Genomic DNA, 20,113 nt, shown 5'->3' with positions numbered 1-20,113 from the left:
CAGGATATACAAGACCCGCCTCAGAGTCATTTCAGATGATGATTTGTTAATATTTCATTGAGACAGCAAAAGAGAAAGCTGTGTAAGCAGTATTAACAATCATTGTCAGAAGTTAACTTTTATTTAATCAGTTTTTAAAAATGTACTTCTATGTGAAGATGATTTAGGAAAGTGTATGGAAAAGGATACTACAGAATAAACCTTCAAACTTAGAATATTTGATGAGTTGAGAAAGATTTCTCAGTCTCTCTCAAATTAAATTTCCCAGGCTTCTATGTTGCTTGCTCCAAAATATGCCTGACTTCTAAATGAGTTTTCTGTTTGTTCAAAAGTTCATGTCTCGTGCAAGATTCAAGTCCTCTAGTTCCTCCCTTTATAAGGTACAATACTGATAGTCCTACGACCTAACATGCAGAGAAAACAATTCGTATTATTGTGGTATCTGCCAGCACTAATGTAATTAAATCTTTGGCAGCAGTTTACAGAAAAGCTGATATTCATAATTTCTTTCTGATGGGGAAGCCACTGGAATGGTACCAGTTTCTAAATAGATTCAAGGCATTTGCTAGATGCCTGGGGGTCAAACCTCTGCACCTTTCCACGAGCAGCTGGGTAAGAGACCTGTCAGACATGTACTGATCTTGCCACCCCAAAAAGGTCAGATCTTGAGCTGGTTATGTGTGTGGCCTGAATTTGCGTTATGCCACATTCTTATGCAATAATCATTGCAGGAATCTCTAAGCCTGTCAGATTTTTTTCATACTGGAAATGAAGTAGTTCTCTCTCTCGCCTCATGTTTTCATGGTAGAACTTGATCATATGTCTTTTAAATAAAGACTAATGATCTGGTTCATACACCTATGTGTGGAAAAACTAATGGTGTTTTTTATTGCTTACTCTCTTGGTAGCTATAGAAAGAGGTTGCTTTCTGGGTCAATAATGCCATTTAAGTTAAGCCCACATGCTGACACACTCTGGTAGCTTCTAGAGCTGTTCTTGTCAACTGACAAGTGAAAGGTCAATGGCTTACAGATTGCTGTTTGTGATAGGGAAACAGCTACAGTAAGATTTGAACTTGTTATGATGTCTTGACGTTGCTGGCAGGTTAGTAACTGATCAGAGAAATGAAAGTTTGTTTTTATAACAAATGTATTACTCCCGCACACAGTGACCTAAGGAGACTTCTGCCTCAGCTTCAAAAGTACAGTCACTTCATTTAGCTGCTGCCCTATGTGTACAGACAGGCAGAAGTCAGACTGCTCATCTTTCGTAGTCCGCACCCACTCTTCATTGCTGCACTAGTTATTTTAGCACAATTAGCCTGGCCACTGAGGTCTTAAAAGGTAACTGATGCAACAAGGAATTACAGTGTGGTTGCTGAATCTGGATGCATGAAACCAACTTTGAGTGAGCCACACAAAAGAAAGGCCTTTTCTCTTGTAAAATGTTACTAATCTGATAGCAAATAAAAATCATAGTGGAAAAAGATCCAATTAATTTCCAGCTGCATAGCTTTGTAATGCATCAGCAGGATATGCAGGTAATTAAGAGAATTAACAACTTTATTGAAGTAGATTTAAAAAAACTTCTGAAAGCCTCAGCTTTCCTGCAGATTGCCATGTTATTGTTGTCTCCTTGACGAGAAAGGAAGCAGTTTTATTGTGTTGCTGCACAGTATCTTTTTGCCTTGCTGAAATGCCTAGAGACACAAAATTGAGACCAGAACCTCTCTTTGCTAGCTGCTGTTCCTGTTTTTCATTTGCAGAGTAAGTATGGGAATATGCCAGCTGGGAAACCTTACATTGCTGTCCTGTCTGCAGAGACTTGGCTGGTGGAGCTTCATGAATGAGAGGCGTATTTGGGTCTAGCTGATAGTGCTTTACTGCTTTACTCCCAAGGAATAGTTCGCAGCATTTCAGGGGTCTGCCCATGGGGAGTCTGCTTCACTGGGGGAGCTCTGGGTATGGAGGGTGAGCAGACTTGCACGCCAGGGCAGCTGTCCTGCTTGTGGCGTCCTTGGGGAGGAATAGAGAGGGTGGCATGATCCTGAATGGACATAGGAAAACATTGAGGGTATTGAGGAAGGCGAGTTATGATAGCTATTTTGGCTTTGTAACAAGGTAGGGGCCGTACCTTTCAGAAAATAGTTTGATAATGAAGTAGTATCCAATAAATAAAATTTGCAGGCTATGTCACTCAGACTAAAGGAGTGCTGCAGACTATAATCTACAACTGCTATACAATGGTAAGTTCACTCTAGGTAGATATTTGCTGTCACGAATGCTTCAGATCATGTAATTTCTGCTCCTTTAATATTTTTTCCCCTCTTTGTTTGCCTTTCTGCTTAATAAATGTATCAGTACAAAAGGAGCGAGCGAGAAGCAGACTTGGTGAATACTATTTCAGACTCAATATACTGATTCCTTTTGATGTAGATAGAGTGCTAACTATTCCTTCTATAGTTCAGGAGGGTGTTGACAAACTAAAAGTGAATTCATTGCTAAGCCAGATCAAAATGAGTCTATATCCTTCACGTCTTGGTGGTGGAGGTTGCTTGGGAATGTGCAGCAACTTACATTTACCAAGTTATGGTCTGTATGGGAATTTGCTGATCATGCAAAAGAACCATTGTCACAGGCTTAATAGAGGAGATTTCCTGCTTTATAATAAAGCTTTCATTGCTGACAGTGCAATTCTTATTTGGTATTGTTTTTGAGGAGAGTGTGCTCAAGAAGTAACTCTCAGATTTTCAGGCAGTACTGTTGCTCTGTATGGTGTGTTTTGTTTTTTGTTTTTTTTTTGGTTGTTTTGCTTTGCTTTTCGGTTCAAAAGCTAAGGCAAGAATGTGCACTGAGTGAACAGGTGGAAGTAAGAAGGAGAATACTGGATGGCTGAGAACATAGTGTCATTATTTACAATGGAAAATACAGCATAAATAAATTTCAAAAATACGGTTTCATAAGGCAGAACTCTTAGGAGGAAGAATCAGAGGAAAATGCCTTAGAGAAATCCATCATTATTTAGATGTCTGATCAGCTGTTGGATCAGCTTCTAGGTAGCTGATCTTAAGACATTAAGTCATTTGTTGTAAAATAATTTCATTTAATGGTATGGGCTCTTGATCGTGAGATGGAACTAACTGTATGATAGCAGTTTTGATGTGCCTGTGTCTGTGCAAACTGGGATTTCATCTGTGTTGAGGATTGCACTGGATCAGCGTTAAATAGTTAACTTCTTTATAAAGGGACATGGGATGTGGCTGCCACAGTCAAAGGTCATCTTTCTTTTGGACAGTAGGAAGCTAGAGGTTGTAATTAAGCTCTAGGTGCTGTCATGGTAACTAAATAATGTTTAAGTAAAAGTAGTTTATGCTAAATACAGTCTGACTCTTCCTCGTTAAATGCAAAGCATAATCAACGTTCTTGCCATCTCAGTGATTCTTCCTTTGAAAAACTTCACTCTTTCTAAAGGTACATTGTTTTATGTTTCAATACATAATCTGTCCCATTACGGTAGCCCCTTCTGCTAGACCAATATTTCAGATTTTGTGTGCAAATTTGAATAAAGCAGGAGCAAAGCATGCCCAAGGACCCTCCCTAGAGTTTCAGTATTCGCAATGAATAGTTGCCTTTGCTAAGCAGTATTCGGTATGTCTACATCCAAGAAAGAGACTGAATACAGCAGACATTATGCATGTCCTTTTTCAGCCTGTTCCTCACAGAACACGTTCTTTTGACAGGAAAGGACTATTAGGAATTGCTGTCTTGCCCTTGCTCACACAGTGTCTGTATCAGCAGTTGCACTGATCTCGAGCTATAGCAGCTTACTATTCTGCTGTGGGAGAAAAAGGTCATAATCAAATGGCAAGATGCTATAAGACTATGCCAGTGCTCTTAGCTACAAGAACTTGCTACCATTCCAAAATTATTTCTTCTAAAGGTGGATTTTCTCCTGAGTAATTCCTTAAATATCACCTCTGTTGTAGTGAATGATTTGTGACAGATACGGTGTATGTCCTTAGTACTCCATGGTATATTAAAGATGACCGACTTAGCAAATCCTCACCACTTTCAAGTTGCTCTGACTGAATGGTGTAATTGTTCCTTTTTGCCCTGTGAAGGATGCATTTAAATTAATTTGATAGTTGTGTGGGCAGCACAAGATTCCTCTTTCCCTCTACCCCTCTGCCCCCAAAACCCTACTTCAGTTTGCTGGCAGTTCAGTAAACTCTCTACCAGATCTACCTCAAAGCATTTGAAGCTGTATTTAACAATGACATTCGAAACTGAGTCTTAAGTGTTTCCCTTTCCTATTTTCACATGTTAACCTTTCCCAACAACACTCTAAAATTATGAAAATGAAATATAGTAAATGTCAAATTATCCACAACGCTCTTTTTCTTTTTGGCACTCAGCACGGTGGATCCCAGCTGTCACCTTTTCCTTTGAATGCTACCACAGAAAAATTTTGGTGCACTTTTTTGTTACTGCACAAAACTTAATGCATTAACTTGCATGTTAGGCAAAAGAGATGCATCAGTATTTCCAGAGGGGCTCAGATAAGATAGCCAAATTGTAGGAAGATGACCTACTACTTATTAATACATGCTCTTGTTGGGAGATGCCTTCTCTAGGTGAAGTAGGACTTCAATATTCCCTTCATTAAACTATCTTCTGGTGAAGAGACGCAAGAAGTGTCAGTTCATGCTCCATTTGTTTTCTGATGCTGCTTCCTGTAGGCAAGTTACTGTAATTCCTCTGAAATTTGTAGTGGCTGGCAAGGTTGTGGCTTACTGAAGACTTAAGATTTTTATCTTGTTCTGCAGTCCACCACACTGTCACATCAGACAGTGAACTCTTATACACAAAAGAAAGTGGAAGAATTCTTTGAGTTTTCGAAATTAATTTGTAAATTAGAGTTCTTGCCTCAACCCATAAGAATTGGTAGGAGTAGGTCAAGTCCAGGAAAAATAGGGTCGCTTAGTTTTCAGGAAAGGTTTGGTGTTCTATACATGTGTCAGAAGACAGACGTGAATGATACACTGTGAGATGCCTCTCCCAGTGCTTGTTTCATCACTCCCATAGACCAGAAACTAGGCTCCTTGAGCCAAACAGGAAGAATAACTTTATCTTGTTATGACTGAGAGTAAACTCTGATGAGCCAAAAGGAGTTGGACAGAACGTAAAAGATTAATAATTTAGGAGAGCCAGAACACCTGATTGTGCGTAATGGAAAACTTGAAATTAAGCTGCTAAGCTTGTGTTCTAAGCAGGTTTATAAGAATTTATGATGGTTTTGGTGTGCTAAAGCTTTGAGAGATGTATCCTTTAGAGCTTCCCTCAACTCATCTTTTAAAGAGTGCCTTTCAGAAGAAGATTTTTCTTGGTTAATGTAGACATTTGCTGTCTGAAATAAGTCAGGAAGTAATTTCGTGAGTATTTATTGGGCGGAAAATTCAGTGCTGCTTTGAATCAAGAGTGGACTGCCAAAGAAGTCATTCATGAGAGTGTGTGTGTGTTTATGAAAGAGAGCTTTCTACCTTCAGTTTCTTGTTGCTAGTGAGCTTCTCTCCTGAGATTAGGATCTCTGGACACTGAGGATTGCTTTATAGTGAATTTGGACACAGATATGTATCTTGAATTTGGCTTCAGACATGAATACATTTCATACATATCTGTGCATCCAGTTTATTTGTCAGTCATTGACGTTAACTAGATTTTGGGTATGTTCCTGAATGTTTCACTACGTCCAGAGCAAAGGATGTTTCACATCTTTCATAAATGCTAATTTCCATTTGTACAGTAATTTCAGTTGGGAGTCCTTAGTTAGGAGCTTTAGAAACATCAATGAGCTTGGCTGTAAAATGCCCTTACGTAAATATAATTAACATCATACTGCATGATGGCAAGTCTTGTGCACAGAGTGACTAATTGGAATAGGAAGAGAATCTAGCCTGGCTGACACCTGTGGTTTAACTGCAGAGCCATCTTTTTCTTATGAAGCAGAGAATTTAAATCAAGACTTATCTCCAGCTCTTGCTGTATACTGTCAGAAAGCAGTGAAAGAGGAGGTTAATGGATGCCTTGCTTTTGAGACAGGAGAAAAAAATGGGGCCTTGGGAGGAACATCTGTCTTGTTCCATGTGCACTTAAAAGGTTTTTATTGAGGCATGAAAGGTTGTGTTGTTCCATGCTTTGTCTTTTTGTTGCTTATCCAGGCAGTGATGTGCTGCCAACAATTAAATAAAGGAATTTCTTAAAATATATCCTATTAACTGATCTTGAAACTCATGTATATGGTATGTGGGTACTCACAGAAGAGAAAGGAAATAGAATTGAGGAATCTATTCTTCTTTTCCCCATTAAATGCAGAAACAGTATCTAATGAGAGAGACAGTGACACTGAAGAGGCAGATTTATGTGAGCTGTACTTGCCAGGCATACTTTGGGGGGGGGGGGGAAATGCAAAAAAAAAAAAAAAAAAAAAAAAAAAAAAAGGAGCCCGAGTTTGTTAATGTGCAAAGTGTCATTTTCAACTATGTCTGTTGAACTGGGATGGGGAAAAAACGAAATTCCCTAAGAGCTTTGGAAATGTCTGTTCTATGAGTATTTCTCCTTAAATGCTTGATATATCCTAGGTGCATTTACTCAAGTTTGTGTATGTGTGAACTTCAGCGAGCAATGTCAGAGGAGAAAGGGATAATTTGGTACTGTGACTGGAAGACAAAGTAAATGAGATGGTACGATTACCTCTAACGCCCACTCTTCAGTTTGGTATAACAGTTTAAATGATTCCGACACTGTCCAATCTATGAGGCAAAAGAAAGAAATGCAATAGAACTGACTCAAAGTCAGTAGTCTCTGGATATATGAATTATTTGGACTTCTTTCTGCCCACTACTTTATGATTATGTATTGAACTCTGGGAATAAATGAGGATTTATTAGTCAAATATTGTGGCTGTGTGTCTAGGTGTCTAGTGAGGTACTCAGTCTATGGATTGACCCAGATGTAGAAATTTGCACAGTATAAATAATACTCTGATAAGTACTGGACACAAAAAAAGGCTCCAAGCCTGGCCCAGAATTTGGCATAGCACTGTCTTTGCCCTTCATCTCCACTGGCTGCATGACCAAAGGGACAATTCCATAATTAAATACCAAGTTCTAGTTTGTTATCCTGTTCTTGCTTTGATATAAGGAAAAGAGAGAAACAGAGTGACTTGAGGAACTATTTCAAGCAAAACCTGATGTTCTGCTTTGAGGATATGTGCATTGCAGTATCACAAGGTACTTCTGTGGGCTTTGACCTGTATAACATCAAGTGGTGTTTCAGGCTTCCCAGATAAGGAACAGTAGAATGTTTGAAATTCAGGGAACTATTTCAGCTTTCATTGCTTCTGGAGACATTTTACTGTTGAAAAATCCTACTTTGGCAAAGTAAGCAAGTGCTAAAACTGGAAACGATTCCTGGACTGTGGCTTAAGCTAGTTCTTATTTTGTCTTAATTTGTCTATGTCTTGTGTTAGGTAAAATAAAGTATGTACCATTTTGGTATTCTTGTAATACACTGTCAACTAAGAAGCGCCCCTGCTGAAGCAAACACTAAATTGATGGAGCTCAAGGACAGGCAGTATGTGCATTTGGGAGTTTAGTTCTGAGAAAGTTCATGCTGAGAAATGGACTTTTGCCCAGGAAGTGTGCCAGCATGGAAAGGAAACCAGGCGGTGGTGCCGGATCCTTAGGACCGAGAAGGTGCTTAGCAAGCCCACCATGCCCCATTACGAGTGTCCATCCAGGGCAGCTCTGGGAGGGCTCTCTGACATGGCTGTTTACACTGGAATGCTGCTTTTCACAGATAATACATCAATATCAATGTCAACAGTAGCTTCCTGCTTTCTGCAACAAAGCAAGCTGTGTGAATGAACAGGAAGGAGAGCTGCTGCCTCTCCAGCAAGCTCTGGTGGTCAGTACCATGCAGATGTTTTGCAGCTTGCAGTTTGAGCAGCTGACCATCCCTGTAGTACTTGGACTGTTGTGTAGGACACACGATAAAATAGCAGTACTACTGACAAGCCTACATTTATACAGAAATAACCCCATTCTGCATTTGTCCATAGTATATGCAATTCCTAAAGTGGATATTATTTATCTTTCTCCTCTCTCTGTCCTATGGTTAGTGTGGTACTCCACAAATACAGAATTTGTAAATATGTTTAATTATTTCCAGCTTCTTATTCAGCTCCTTTGCATTTTACTATAAGAAAACATGACCTAATACAGGCTTTAGAAGATATTTTATTAAAAGCATTAACATTCCATTTGCTGACTAATATCTATTTCTCTCTGAGTGCATAGGTGAGGGGAATGGTTTATATTTATGTCTTTCTAAAAGAATCTTATGTCTCTCTGGTAAGTGAGTGAGTATTTGATTATTTGGGAGTGTTTGTATTTAAGAACTAGCTATTCAAAAGCTCATGAATGAAGCACCTAATCAACTTTTGAGGAAGCTTGAGAGTAACACCTTTCAGGAAATGTCCACAATCAGTTTGAGGCTTTTTATTGCTCTGTTTGCTCTGTGCTGTTCATATTAATAGGACTTGTGGGTATGGGCATGGATCACCTGAAAGTCTCTGCAATCACAGAAACCATTTAGTTACTGCTTTTATGCACATGTCATGATGGATGTTTTCTGGGTGTTCCAAACAGGGACACACAAATCCTTTCCTGTTTTGCAGTTGGCTGAAACGCCTCTCTCCAGCCTCACCATTTTGCAACTTCAGGGGATCTGACATCAACAGAAATGTGCTGCACTGGCTGTGGAAATTCTTTATCTTTATTTGGCAGAAGATGGGGAGGTTATGATTGCAATAGAGATTGAGATTGCAGTTGAGATAAATCAACTCATCAACTTCTTAACTGCTGTCAGGTTGCTGTGGAAGTGAGTAGCACTTCCTGGTGACACTGTCAGCAGTGGCAATTGATTAATGATGGTCCATCCCTGTTGTTAGGTATATGAATTTGATGGACTAAGATGAGGTTAGGCTTATAAGTGTACTCTGCTCTGAAGGGAGAGTTTTTTTAATCTGTCTGCTTAGCAGTTCCCAACATGGTAGATAATGAAATCAGTTTCAGGATAATTTGAGGGGATAGGGCAGAATCTTGTGCTAGTTCACTGAAAATATAAATAGCTGAGTTAGCAAAAATTATGGATAATTTGAGGAAATAATTGTTTAGTGAATTCAAGTGTATTGGATGCCCCAAGTGGACATACATAGGTTAGTAGAACACTGAAGAACAAATGTCTGCCTGCACGCTGGAAATGTAAGGAGGTATCCTGGCAGCCAGCCTAAATTCTTGTGTTTTAACAGTAGTATGAGATGATTTAAGTCTAGGATTTCAGCTATAGCCTTCTGAGAGCACTGCTTATTCAATACAGTGAATCAGTAAATTAGAAAGTCTCAGTGTGTGCCTAACATGATAGGGACACTTTCAGCAATTTTACTGGTTCCTCATAAAATAGAGAGGCTAGTTTAGCATTCCTGTTCTTGACGTATTACAGTTGATTGGCCTAAAAAAATATGTGAACTGAGGATAAACTTAGATTATCATCTTAGCCATAGTAGAATGGGTAACAATTCTCTATAAAAGAAACAGAGGTGGCTTGATAGTTGGTCTAAAAAATGTTGCCATATCACATGTACCCCTCCCAAATACAAATAACCCTCTGCCTCCCAAATACAAATCACAGTTCTTCAACTTTGCCTTTAATAACTGAAATGTTTAACAGCTGAAATAAAGCAAGCCTAAGCAGAAAAAGAACTACAGGATGATCTCAAGTACTTTTCTTGATGTGCCTCTCAAAGATGTTCTGTTGTTACTGTGGTGATAAGGATAGGCATGAGAACTGAAATTGAACAGGTGAGAGACTGGTTCTTGCAAACTTTTTGCAGAGGGAAGGAAGCAATACCTTGGATGATTGCTAGCAATAATTTGGGAGGGTTCTTTTTAGGCATATGTTGAAATTCTGTGACACGCACTGGTGAACAAAAGGTATTTGTCGTTGAAATGAGGGAAGGAGGAAAGGGAAGTTGTTAGGAATTACATGAAGTACAATAGATGACATCACACCATTGTAAATTCATGCAGAGGTAATAGTCAAGAAGCTGAAATCAAAGTTTTGAGGAGGAGCTTCGATAGGGCTGACCTAGCTTTCTCTGAAGTCAATAAAGATCTTTCAGTTAATTTGAGGAGAGCTGGGTAAAGTCTGGTTGAACTCTATTTCTTTTCCCAGACAACGAAAGGCTGAGATGAGGCTTCCTAACAGAGGAAAAAATGTTAAATGGGGCATCAGAAGAATGAAATCATGGAATGTTTAAAACCTTTTAAGAAAGCCAATGAAAGTGAGTGGTAGTGATCCCAGTTTTCCAGAGGGATGATAAATAGTCTAGGATCCCAAGGGACTCCTTCCTATGCTGTGTGCTGGTTTTTTTGGAGAAAGGTCAACAAAAATACTTAATATACTAGTGCTGTGTTATTTCACAAAGGCAAACAAACTTTTCTTCCCCCCGCCGAAGTGAAATACAAATATCTTGCGCCTTTCTAAGCTGTCTCTCTTGTACCGTGAGGTAAAACTGAGCAAGGATTAGTTTACTCTTTCTTTTCTGTATGGATGGAAAGCCATAGACATTATTGACATTTCTAGTGATGGGATGAATTTATCCTATTAGTTTTAATGCAGACAAGGTTAGAGCTGAGCCAAAGTACTGTAGATTAACATGACAGAAGCAATAAACTTGTTCACAGAGCAGCAAAGATGTAGTGAATAAAATGCCGCTCTTACTCCATCTGCAACCTAGAGGCACCTCAGGATGAGGAGGGGTCAGCTAGTGAGCCTTAGCTGATGACACTTCTGTTTTTTTCTGTCTTCAGATATCTCAGCTTATGACAGAGACTAGTCGAGAGGGTCTGACTGAAGCAGCATTGAACCGCTACAATGCAGATAAACCCTCCTTGTACAGCTTCCCTCCTTCCCAGAGCACATATGTTGCCAGTGAAGTATCCACAGGCACCTCGGTGGCAGCATCATTTTTTGCCAGGTAAGAGAGATTTCTCAGATTTTCCTTCTCTGGAAACATAATTTCTTTCAAAGGAGATGATTCTGTAGTGAAGAAGTCGGGTTGACAAGACTACAGACACATGTTGAAACATGGCTATAGATACAGATCTATCACAAACTTTCTGAATTACCATGAAAATGTTGTTTAATCCACCTGTATGCATTTGTAAGATGGGGATGATACTTCTACGATCTTCTGTGAAATATCTCTTTAACTCTTGATTTGGGTTAAAATGTGATTGTGGTCCCAGAATAATAGCTGATTTAGAGGGGTGTATCCCTGAATGAGAAGGGCCCATCCAAGTAATCTTCTGAGATAAGCAATTAATTGTAGAGCTCACTGGAGGTGGATAGTTCTGTTTGGTGGGCAGCCTTCAGAGTTCTTTATTGAATTTTACTTCCATCTAGGGAAAAATCAAGATTTCTGCTTTCAGACTGAAAAGTTAAGGTTTCTGATTTCAGTTTTTGTCCCTGTCATGCTGTTGAATTAACCTGAGGGTCTAAACTCAGCCTCGGAACACCTTTTCTGTTGAATATTCAGCCAATGTTTCAAAAAATCTCGATGAGGTAAAGTTTCATCAAAAAATCTTATGGCTGTCTTTTTTAATTTGTAGTAAAAATGGTTTGATAAATGGGTATAGCAGCTAATAAATGAAATATCCATTATCAACAATGGAAATATTTTTCTGTGCAGAAATATGCTCTCTGCAGAACATAATCTTTTTAGCCCACTTGAATCCTTATGTAACTGAAGAAGATGAAATAATTCTTGTCATTTAATGCTTTTCAATAATTAGAAGATCGACTTGGGAAGAGTTGTGGAAGTAATGAAATAACAAGAGAATAAGCTATTTTTATAGCACTTCCAATGCAATCTAGTGAGAGAGCTGAATTTCAAAACATGGAGTGGACTTTTGAGCCAACACCTCAGGCATATTCAGATTAACTTCCTACCCTTTAGAGAGCCAGCTATTAGTAATTCCACATGATTCTTTTTTATTTTAAAGGTAAATGGAAAACTTATAAAGTTGGTCGACTCTGTAAATCTGGAAAGAAGATTTTCCTCTCCAATTTTTCCTCACAAACATGAGGACTGCATATGTTCAATCAGTGTCACACAATAAATGAATTGTGTAAGAGGATTAAGGGTAGCATTTTAGAAGACCCAGTGAACATTGTTTGGGGCAGCCGTTTTTTCTTTACAGATGTGATGCTGCCATAGCAAATGTGAATGATGACAGCAGTCTTGATTTGCTGCCCTTTTCTGTTTAACTGCAGGCAGTTTAAATTAAAATCACTGAATGTACTCATATGGTAATATCTAACCAGAGTGCAGATTGGGATTAGCACATATTTTAGCATGAATTGATTTATGAAGATGGCTTAATTCATTTGTTCTTCATTGTTTCACTGTTTTATGCTGAGAGAATTCTTTCGCTCTTAATATACTCTGCTGAAATGTAGGAAACTAATTAAATTTACTCAAAATCACTGGTGTAAATCACAGCATTTTAAGTAGAACTCTGTTAGTTTCTAGCTCATGGTGTGAATTCCTGGGTATGCTTGGCCCAGCAGAGATCTCATGTTTAGGATGTTTATTTTTAAACTGTACTTAGCAAGACAAAAATGCCAGGTTTAGTTTGGGGTATTGCATAATTAGATTAATATCACTTTTATATAAGTCAGTTTTGTTCTGGACTTCAAGTTATATCATCTGCTGACAGTTCAAGCAGCAAATCCAAGTCACTTGTTCACTGATTGACCTTTCAACAAGAAAATCCAGAACATGTTTTCAAAATGTGGAGATCTCATTAATTTTTGTTTTGCATTTTATGTGTCTATTTGCATTTTTGTAAAGTTGGGGTAAGAAGTGTAAGAACCCACAGGTATGTGTATTATAAAATAGGAGGTAGAAGGCAGTGGTTGTCAAACTCATTAACATGGTGCACTGTTTACAATATGAAGCAGTCATTTGTACCAGGCATATGAATTCTAAACTTTTGTTTTTTCTGATTGTAAGTGGCACATGGAGTAGTGACTACCAGCTGTGCCTGGTTTTTCTGAACGTGTGTCACATACAACATTTTCATGGTCAGTAAGAAAGAAATTATTACACAGCCAGGGAAATTTGCTAATGTGAAGCTGAAGTTGGAAGTAAAAGAACAGAAAATAATTCTTTTGAAAGTTGAATAATGTCCCACAGTATTTCACTCTAAGTTCCGTAACAAGCAAAGCAAACCTTGGATGAGGCTCGGATATAAAAGTCATCCATCATCAGGGATAAAAACCCAATTAACTAAAATGCTATCGTATGGAGGAAATGTCAAGGCATCCATGGGAACTTTTGGTTGTAATTACTTGAGAAACATCAGGAGTGGAATACTGGGAGCTCATAATTGTTCTGTTCTCAGGCACTACTAGTCCAACAGTGATACTCACTTGACTGGCCTACAGCTGGCATTGAGCCATGGAGAAGTGTCTGAAGGCCACAGTGACTCTCAATCTTTTGAAAATCCAGGAGACTTATCAATTGTCTCAATACTTGACTGTTATGTTTCATGATCTGTAGCTGACAGATTTCCAAGCCAGCTAAAAGGGCTGCAGCTTCTGTGAATTGTCATTTGTTGGGATATCACTGCAAGAGAACTTACGATATGTCAGGATTCCCATGGGACAGTATGTGAATGTTTTAAAGGAGCAAACATTGAAAACTGTCCCAAGTGCTCTGTTGCTAGGCTTATGAATATTAGACAATACAGGTACGAATAATGATTTTTCTAATGATGATTCTGACACAGACACTTAATTCAATCAATTGCATTTTTAATGATAAGCACCAAATTTGCCTTTCTGTTCAGGGCTATCACTCATTTTTGTCTCAGATATCCTCCAATCCATGCTAATTTAGCATCATCTTGCTTCTTACTAGTACACATTTGTGATGAAAATAATTCATTTAATGAATGTGAAGTAATGGTAAGATTTTTTTTTTAAACAAAAGGAATCATTAGCAGAGCATTTTAGGATTTTTACATGAGTTAAATTTTGCCTCCAGTTTGGATCTTTGTCATCAGAAGCACTGCATTTTTGGGCCATCGCAGTCTAAGGCGTACTAGCCTCTTGCCTTGTGTCCTCCAAGCACAATGTAGGAACGTGTCACCCCTGGTTAAGGGAGAAATATATGCTGGTGCTGATGCTGCCAAAGAACTGAGGGAGGGACCTTCTGTTGCTTGCCTCCCTGGTGTCTCTGTGAAGCTCTAGCATGTCAAAGGGCATTGTACTGAACCTTGTTCCTATCTATGCTGGTTTCTACATGGAGAAAATTTCTGGGACTCTGACTTCAGCTTTGGCCTGATTACTCCATAAATAAACCTGCCGTTCCAAATAGAACTTGTCTGTTATGACTGGGCTGTAGAGTTTCAATCGTCTCTCGCAGGGTGATAGCATGCTGCAGGAATTAGAAGTCAAAACTGGACCGGACCCTTTTAGTAGTCCTTACAATACCTAAAGGTTTTTGGGATGTTGGTACTGTTGCTTGTTTGCCCTGTCACAATGAGCTTGCTTTCTTGGAGAAGAAAGACTTTTATTGCATCAGGACAAAGGAGAAACATAAAAGCTCATTTCACTTTGGACCTCAGAAGAGGTAAAAATTTTTGAGGAGGACATATTTTTAAATGGTAGGCTTGAAAGTTCTTTTGTGTTGCTGGTCAGGAAGTTTAACAGTGTATCTTCAACAAAAACCTGCCTCAATCTGAAATCAGATATAGTCATACTTGGATTAATTGAGCCAAATTGGGAATATAGATAGTCTTGAAAGTAGCCTGAAAAATCTGTTCTAGGGATCATTTTCCATGTCTTCATACAGCTTAAACACTAAGCAGGGCCACACAATGCTACTCATGTAGATGTAGCAAGGCATGTTTTTCAAATGAAATGCAGAAATGTCCAGATTTTTTAAAAGCTTCTCGTTTTGAGACAAAAGAAGAATAGAAAACCTTAGCTTCATGTATAACTGACATGCAGCTACTCAGCATGGGATAAGCTCTAGTTACAGTTACCTCCGTTCTTGGAAAAACTGCTGGTGACCCTTTCCATACTCATTCCCCATCCCTGTGTGCTTTGGCAGTTGGGGGAGGAGGAGGTGAGGCAGTGCCTTACTGCCAAGGGGTATTGTGTATGTTGTGTTCAAAACACTGCTGAATGCTCCACAGATTTCCCTTCCACTCCTGAGAATCCTTTTTGAATCTTTTTAAAAATTCTGGTATGTATTGCATGAACTACAAAGCTTATACGAGGACACTGTTTGTGGGACCCTCTTGTTAAAGCTGCTGTGCTGTTCTGGTGACTTAGCACTGCAGAGACCCCAAATCTCATGCCTCGCTGTTTTTTTGCACACACGTGATAAACTATCACCTCATCACACAACTTCTGATGTTTGCTGTTTTTCCTTATAGGTGCATTATGTGACTTTTGTTGAAACTTAAAGTAAGGAGCTAGTCTGCACAATCTTTCTGCTTACAGGGAAGATTTTTAAAGCCCAAAGGCTTAGAATCCAGGAACACCAGGGCTTTTCCTTAAAGACTGTGTGTTGTTTTAAATTAATCATACCATTTTAAAGTCCTGGCTTGAATTTTTCGGAGGTCTGGGGGGAAGTTCACAAAACTGAACTTTTCCTGGCATTGCAACAGAGGATTTGTTGGAACATGTGCAGCAAAAGCAGGTAAGAAACAGAGGCAGCAACTAGTAGAGACGGAAAGGGGTTGGGTGGGTATTCCTGTACGACCGAGCCCAGCTTTGGCTTGGGAAGCTCCATGGGAGAAACATTTGATTTGTGTAGTCGAGCTGTAACTGGCGTAGCTGAAGCATTACACTAGCAGATGTGGAGCCAGGTCAGGAATCTCTTCTTGATATTGCTGTAACTTGTGCAGGTGCACAGCAGGCTGTGTAGGCACACCCAGAGCATTGGTGCTGCTGAGGCCTGAGAGACCTCTCAGAAAAGAGCCTGGGAACATTTTCAGAGAGCAAAAGCTGCTTATCCCGTGCTCTGTGCCTTTCTGAAGAAAGTTCTGTTGAAGTTTTGAATGTTTTTCAATGGTCTGAACTGGAGATGACTCAGATGACTGTTTCTTCATGCTGAAAAGTGGTGGACCCAACTGCTCTTTCAAGCCATGCAGTAGTTCCCTAGTTTAGGCACTGCTTGAGATGTCAAATAGTGGTGACCTCAACATCTCTAAGAGAAAATTATTTTCTGAGACTTAGGTTAAAACATATTTTGGTTTCTTGTTGTCTAAACTATGGAGAACCTAACAGGATTTTCTTTCATTAGCTGAACAAACTAAATTTAGCAGTTTAAATTGTGGTCAGTCTCTTAGATGTTTTGAAGAACTGTATATTAATAACTCTGATCAGAATTTCTACTCTTTTGCCTCATCCTCATCATATACTGCATAAGAATGTTAAGATAAAAGATCCATAGACTGTCTTTCAGTAGGAATGCTGGCAACAAGTTTTAAAACATCTGTAAATCATTTTCACAAATATTTCTACCTTCAAAGCCTGTCTTGGGGCTGACTGGTAGGGGAAACTTCAATCACAATGATCTCAGTCAACCTGAAAGACCTTGAAACAAATATTTAAAATTAGCACCTAGGTTTGAGTGCACAACTTCAGAGGCTGATTTTTCATACTTGCTCAACATTCATCAGAAATCTAGGAGATCTATGTTCATAGTCCTTGCTTTAATGTGCTCCCCATTGCTGTGAGAGCCCTAACTAACAGGCTGTTTCTGCTTCTTGTTATTGGTGTTATTTCATGTGTATAAAGTAAATGCCAATCAAAAGGGAATCTTGACTCTCCTGAAGCCATGGAAGGCTGGCAGTTGGGGCATAAAGAATACTCTTTTTCTATGGTTCAATGTAAACAAAATAAAAATGTCCTGGCAGGAAAGACTGTGCAAGCTACATGCAAGAATAGCCAGTGCCTAGTCGTGGAGGCAATGATTTGATATGCAATAAAAAATCAGGACTTAAGTGCCACATCTGGATGAGGGAAAGCAAAGGTATTTGAATGATGAATTTTGCATGGTAGTTCTGTCTTGGGTCCCAAACAATTTCCAGTGATGGTTGTTTTCAAAGCTGACACGTTCCCCATGGCACTTTTTTTTGAATCAGTTCATATCTTTTGTTTACAAAAAAGTTTAGCAACAAGATTCCAGACTAGGTCCATTTCTAAGAGGAAACATGTAGGGTACATGTCCAAAACCATGGTGTCTGAATCTTTGGATACTTGCATGCTGCTGTTATTTAAACAAAAACGCAAGAAAACGTATGCACTTTTAGACCTAGGTTGGAAATCCAGTTGTGATATGTTTAATCTGGCATTGGGCTGTAAACAGAAATAATTTGAACCTTCATGCCAATTAGATCCACTATATGTTGGCTGCAGATTAATACCTTTCATTCACAGCTTAAAATACAGATAACGGACCTTGATTTTTAAACAGGATTTTGGAAGTGATCCATGGAGCTATAAAAAGAAATAAGCTAAAATTACCCTTAGATTATCGTAGGATACTATACTTGCAGGGGTGTGCCATCTGCTTAGCCTCAAAGCACGTAACTGATAAAAAGGATGTAAATCCTCCTCATGTTCCTAGTATCAAAGTAATCCACTTCAGATGTACAGGGGTGTTTACTTTAAGTTAACAAATATAGTTTTTGGACTAAGCATGTTTTAAAAATAATTATTTAGAACAATCTAAAGTAAAAGATTACTATCCAGGAACAATTTATTGAGCACTGAACAGAGAAATTAAAATTCCAATCCGCAAAAGGTACGTTACTTTGATGTTATGTTTGTATTGAGATACGCTACACCTGCTTCTGTGCACTGCACAAGATAAGTGTTTTCTGATCTGCACTTGCCCCACATGTGGTATGTTTTGTATTGATGGTAATGGCAATCACTGAATAATGTTGTTATTGAAATGGTCATCAAGATTTGGAGTTTCTTGTATAACTAGCCTTTTACAGTCTTGAGAAATCTTGATAATTTTCTATGTGAAGTTCCCCTTTCCTCCCTTTTTCTTTGGAAAGTTTTGAGATATTTTGTTGTTTCTCTGTGATGCAGTCCCCAACTCCATCTTATGAATAATTGGTTCTGTAAAGCAAAGGACACATACCATGAAAGTTTTTCTGCTTAAAAGGTTATTTTAAAATAGATGTCTCCTAAGTATAATTCATTATATTAATTGTTTCAATATGATTTAATAATATTTCCTGAAAACTAGAATCTTAAAGTTTTTCTCATTCCTCTAAGAATCTGTGGTGTTTGGTTACAACTTCTTGTTTCTGTAAATGTGTGAGTGCTTTGCATTGTTTTTGTTTTTACTTTATGTACACAAGTTTGTGAACTTGCATCTAGAATTAATTTGCCCTATTCATTTTTATATAATCAGTTCTGTTCAATTTTTAAACTTAAAAAAATCATCTGGGAATACAATACATTTGTGTGTCCTTTTCCCTTCTTTCTTCTGTCTGCTTATTGTCTCAAGTACAACTCCATGAAAATTTATGGTAACCAGGGACTCCATTAGCTAGTAAGCAAACACTGTCCATATCTCTCAGGTCCTAGAGTCAATAACTGATGATATTACAATGAAAAGGGCCAGTAATGCAAACACCTACTTAATCTGCTTCATGCAATGTACATGCTTTGTAGAAGCTCTAAGTGTTATGTAGCCTCTGCCGAGGCAGAAGGAGGTAACCAAGACACTGCCTGTCTTCCGTAGTTAGCAATGGCCTTTGTCCGATGTTTCTGAGATGTTACCTTAGCTTAAAGTTTGCTTTCTCTGTTTGTACCTCACTGATTGCTGCTATTACAGATAAGAAGCTTTAGACCTGTAAATGACTGTGCTGGCCCCATTCTTGCTGCAACGCTCTTGTCTTCGATGTTGTGTACTGATAAATGCTTTGAATTGCCAGGAAGAGCATTGGATGCTGATGGTATGGCACTGCGGCACTGATTATTTTAGTGGTTTGCTAAGGAAGGAGGCAATTTCTCATGGATTTGCATTCCTAATTCTCCTAGGTGATTTCAGCATTCAGTACAAAAGTACTTAAGTGTATGGAAGCTGAACTCCTGCTGCTCTCCATACACTGTGCTAAAACAGAGGTAACTTCCTTTCTACTTCTTTCCACATCTTGTGATTTCCTGCTGATTTCGATAGATCGCAAAGGGGGAGACTAACTTAAGGATAGGTTTGGCCTTCTAATTTCTAAGAGGGCTTTTGAGGTGCCAGAGTACTTGCTACATGAACACCTGCTCCCTACTGATTTAGAAAAACTTAAAAGGAACTGAGGCTATTTCCTTCCCTCGGCACTACCTTTCCCTGCACCTGACATGTACATTGAGAAAAATTGCTAGCAGCATATGCAGTAATCCCTCAGCACCTGTTACCAAAGATGCCTGGTGTTTAATCTTGCCTTTTACTCTTAGGGCAGTGGAAATAAAAATGGTCAGCATTAATCTTCTGACTTCTAGTATAGTTGTGACTGCTAACTATAGTATAGGCAACCCCATGTTGATTTACTGTTTTGCATGTTTCTTGCTTCCCTTAAAGCTTGACATAAGAGTTCTGATTTATAGTGTCTCTATCTTGGCTTGCGGAGAGAGAAAGATGAATTGATGTAGTTGCACTGTCTATAGCAGAAAATTATATGCACCACCAGTTGTTTTTTCCCTCTGTTTTTAACACCATTAAACTAACCTTCACTCAAAGAGATCATAAATCCGTAGTAACAAGACTTTTTCCTAAACACCTGGAAGTTCAGAGTGACAAACTTTTTATTCTGCTTACTGCTTTCCTGTTACAAGAAGTACTGTTACAGTGCTGCCCCAGCAGCCTTGAAATTCCAGCTGTGATTTACCCTGTCTGTAGAGTTCACCACCACCTGCTCAAAAAATCAGTGTTTTCTTAACCTTGAGAGCAATCTATT

The 20,113-nt window shown here is 38.7% G+C and overlaps 1 protein-coding gene across 1 annotated transcript in view; it reads left to right on the top strand.

The window, feature by feature from the left end:
* KIF26B (kinesin family member 26B) overlaps positions 1 to 20,113 on the top strand; it is a gene marked incomplete at both ends in the record, with an annotated part of 300,168 nt that overhangs the window by 112,419 nt on the left and 167,636 nt on the right. The window contains one exon of the mRNA XM_082305966.1: positions 10,931 to 11,097. Coding sequence (XP_082162092.1) covers positions 10,931 to 11,097 — 167 coding nt within the window. The remainder of the gene's footprint in view (positions 1 to 10,930; positions 11,098 to 20,113) is intronic.

Source organism: Platalea leucorodia, assembly GCF_965183815.1.
Source record: "Platalea leucorodia genome assembly, chromosome: 3".
Taxonomy (NCBI): Eukaryota; Metazoa; Chordata; class Aves; order Pelecaniformes; family Threskiornithidae; genus Platalea; species Platalea leucorodia.
Note: the sequence above shows the minus strand (reverse complement) of the source record. Positions and strands in the feature narration are given on the sequence as shown.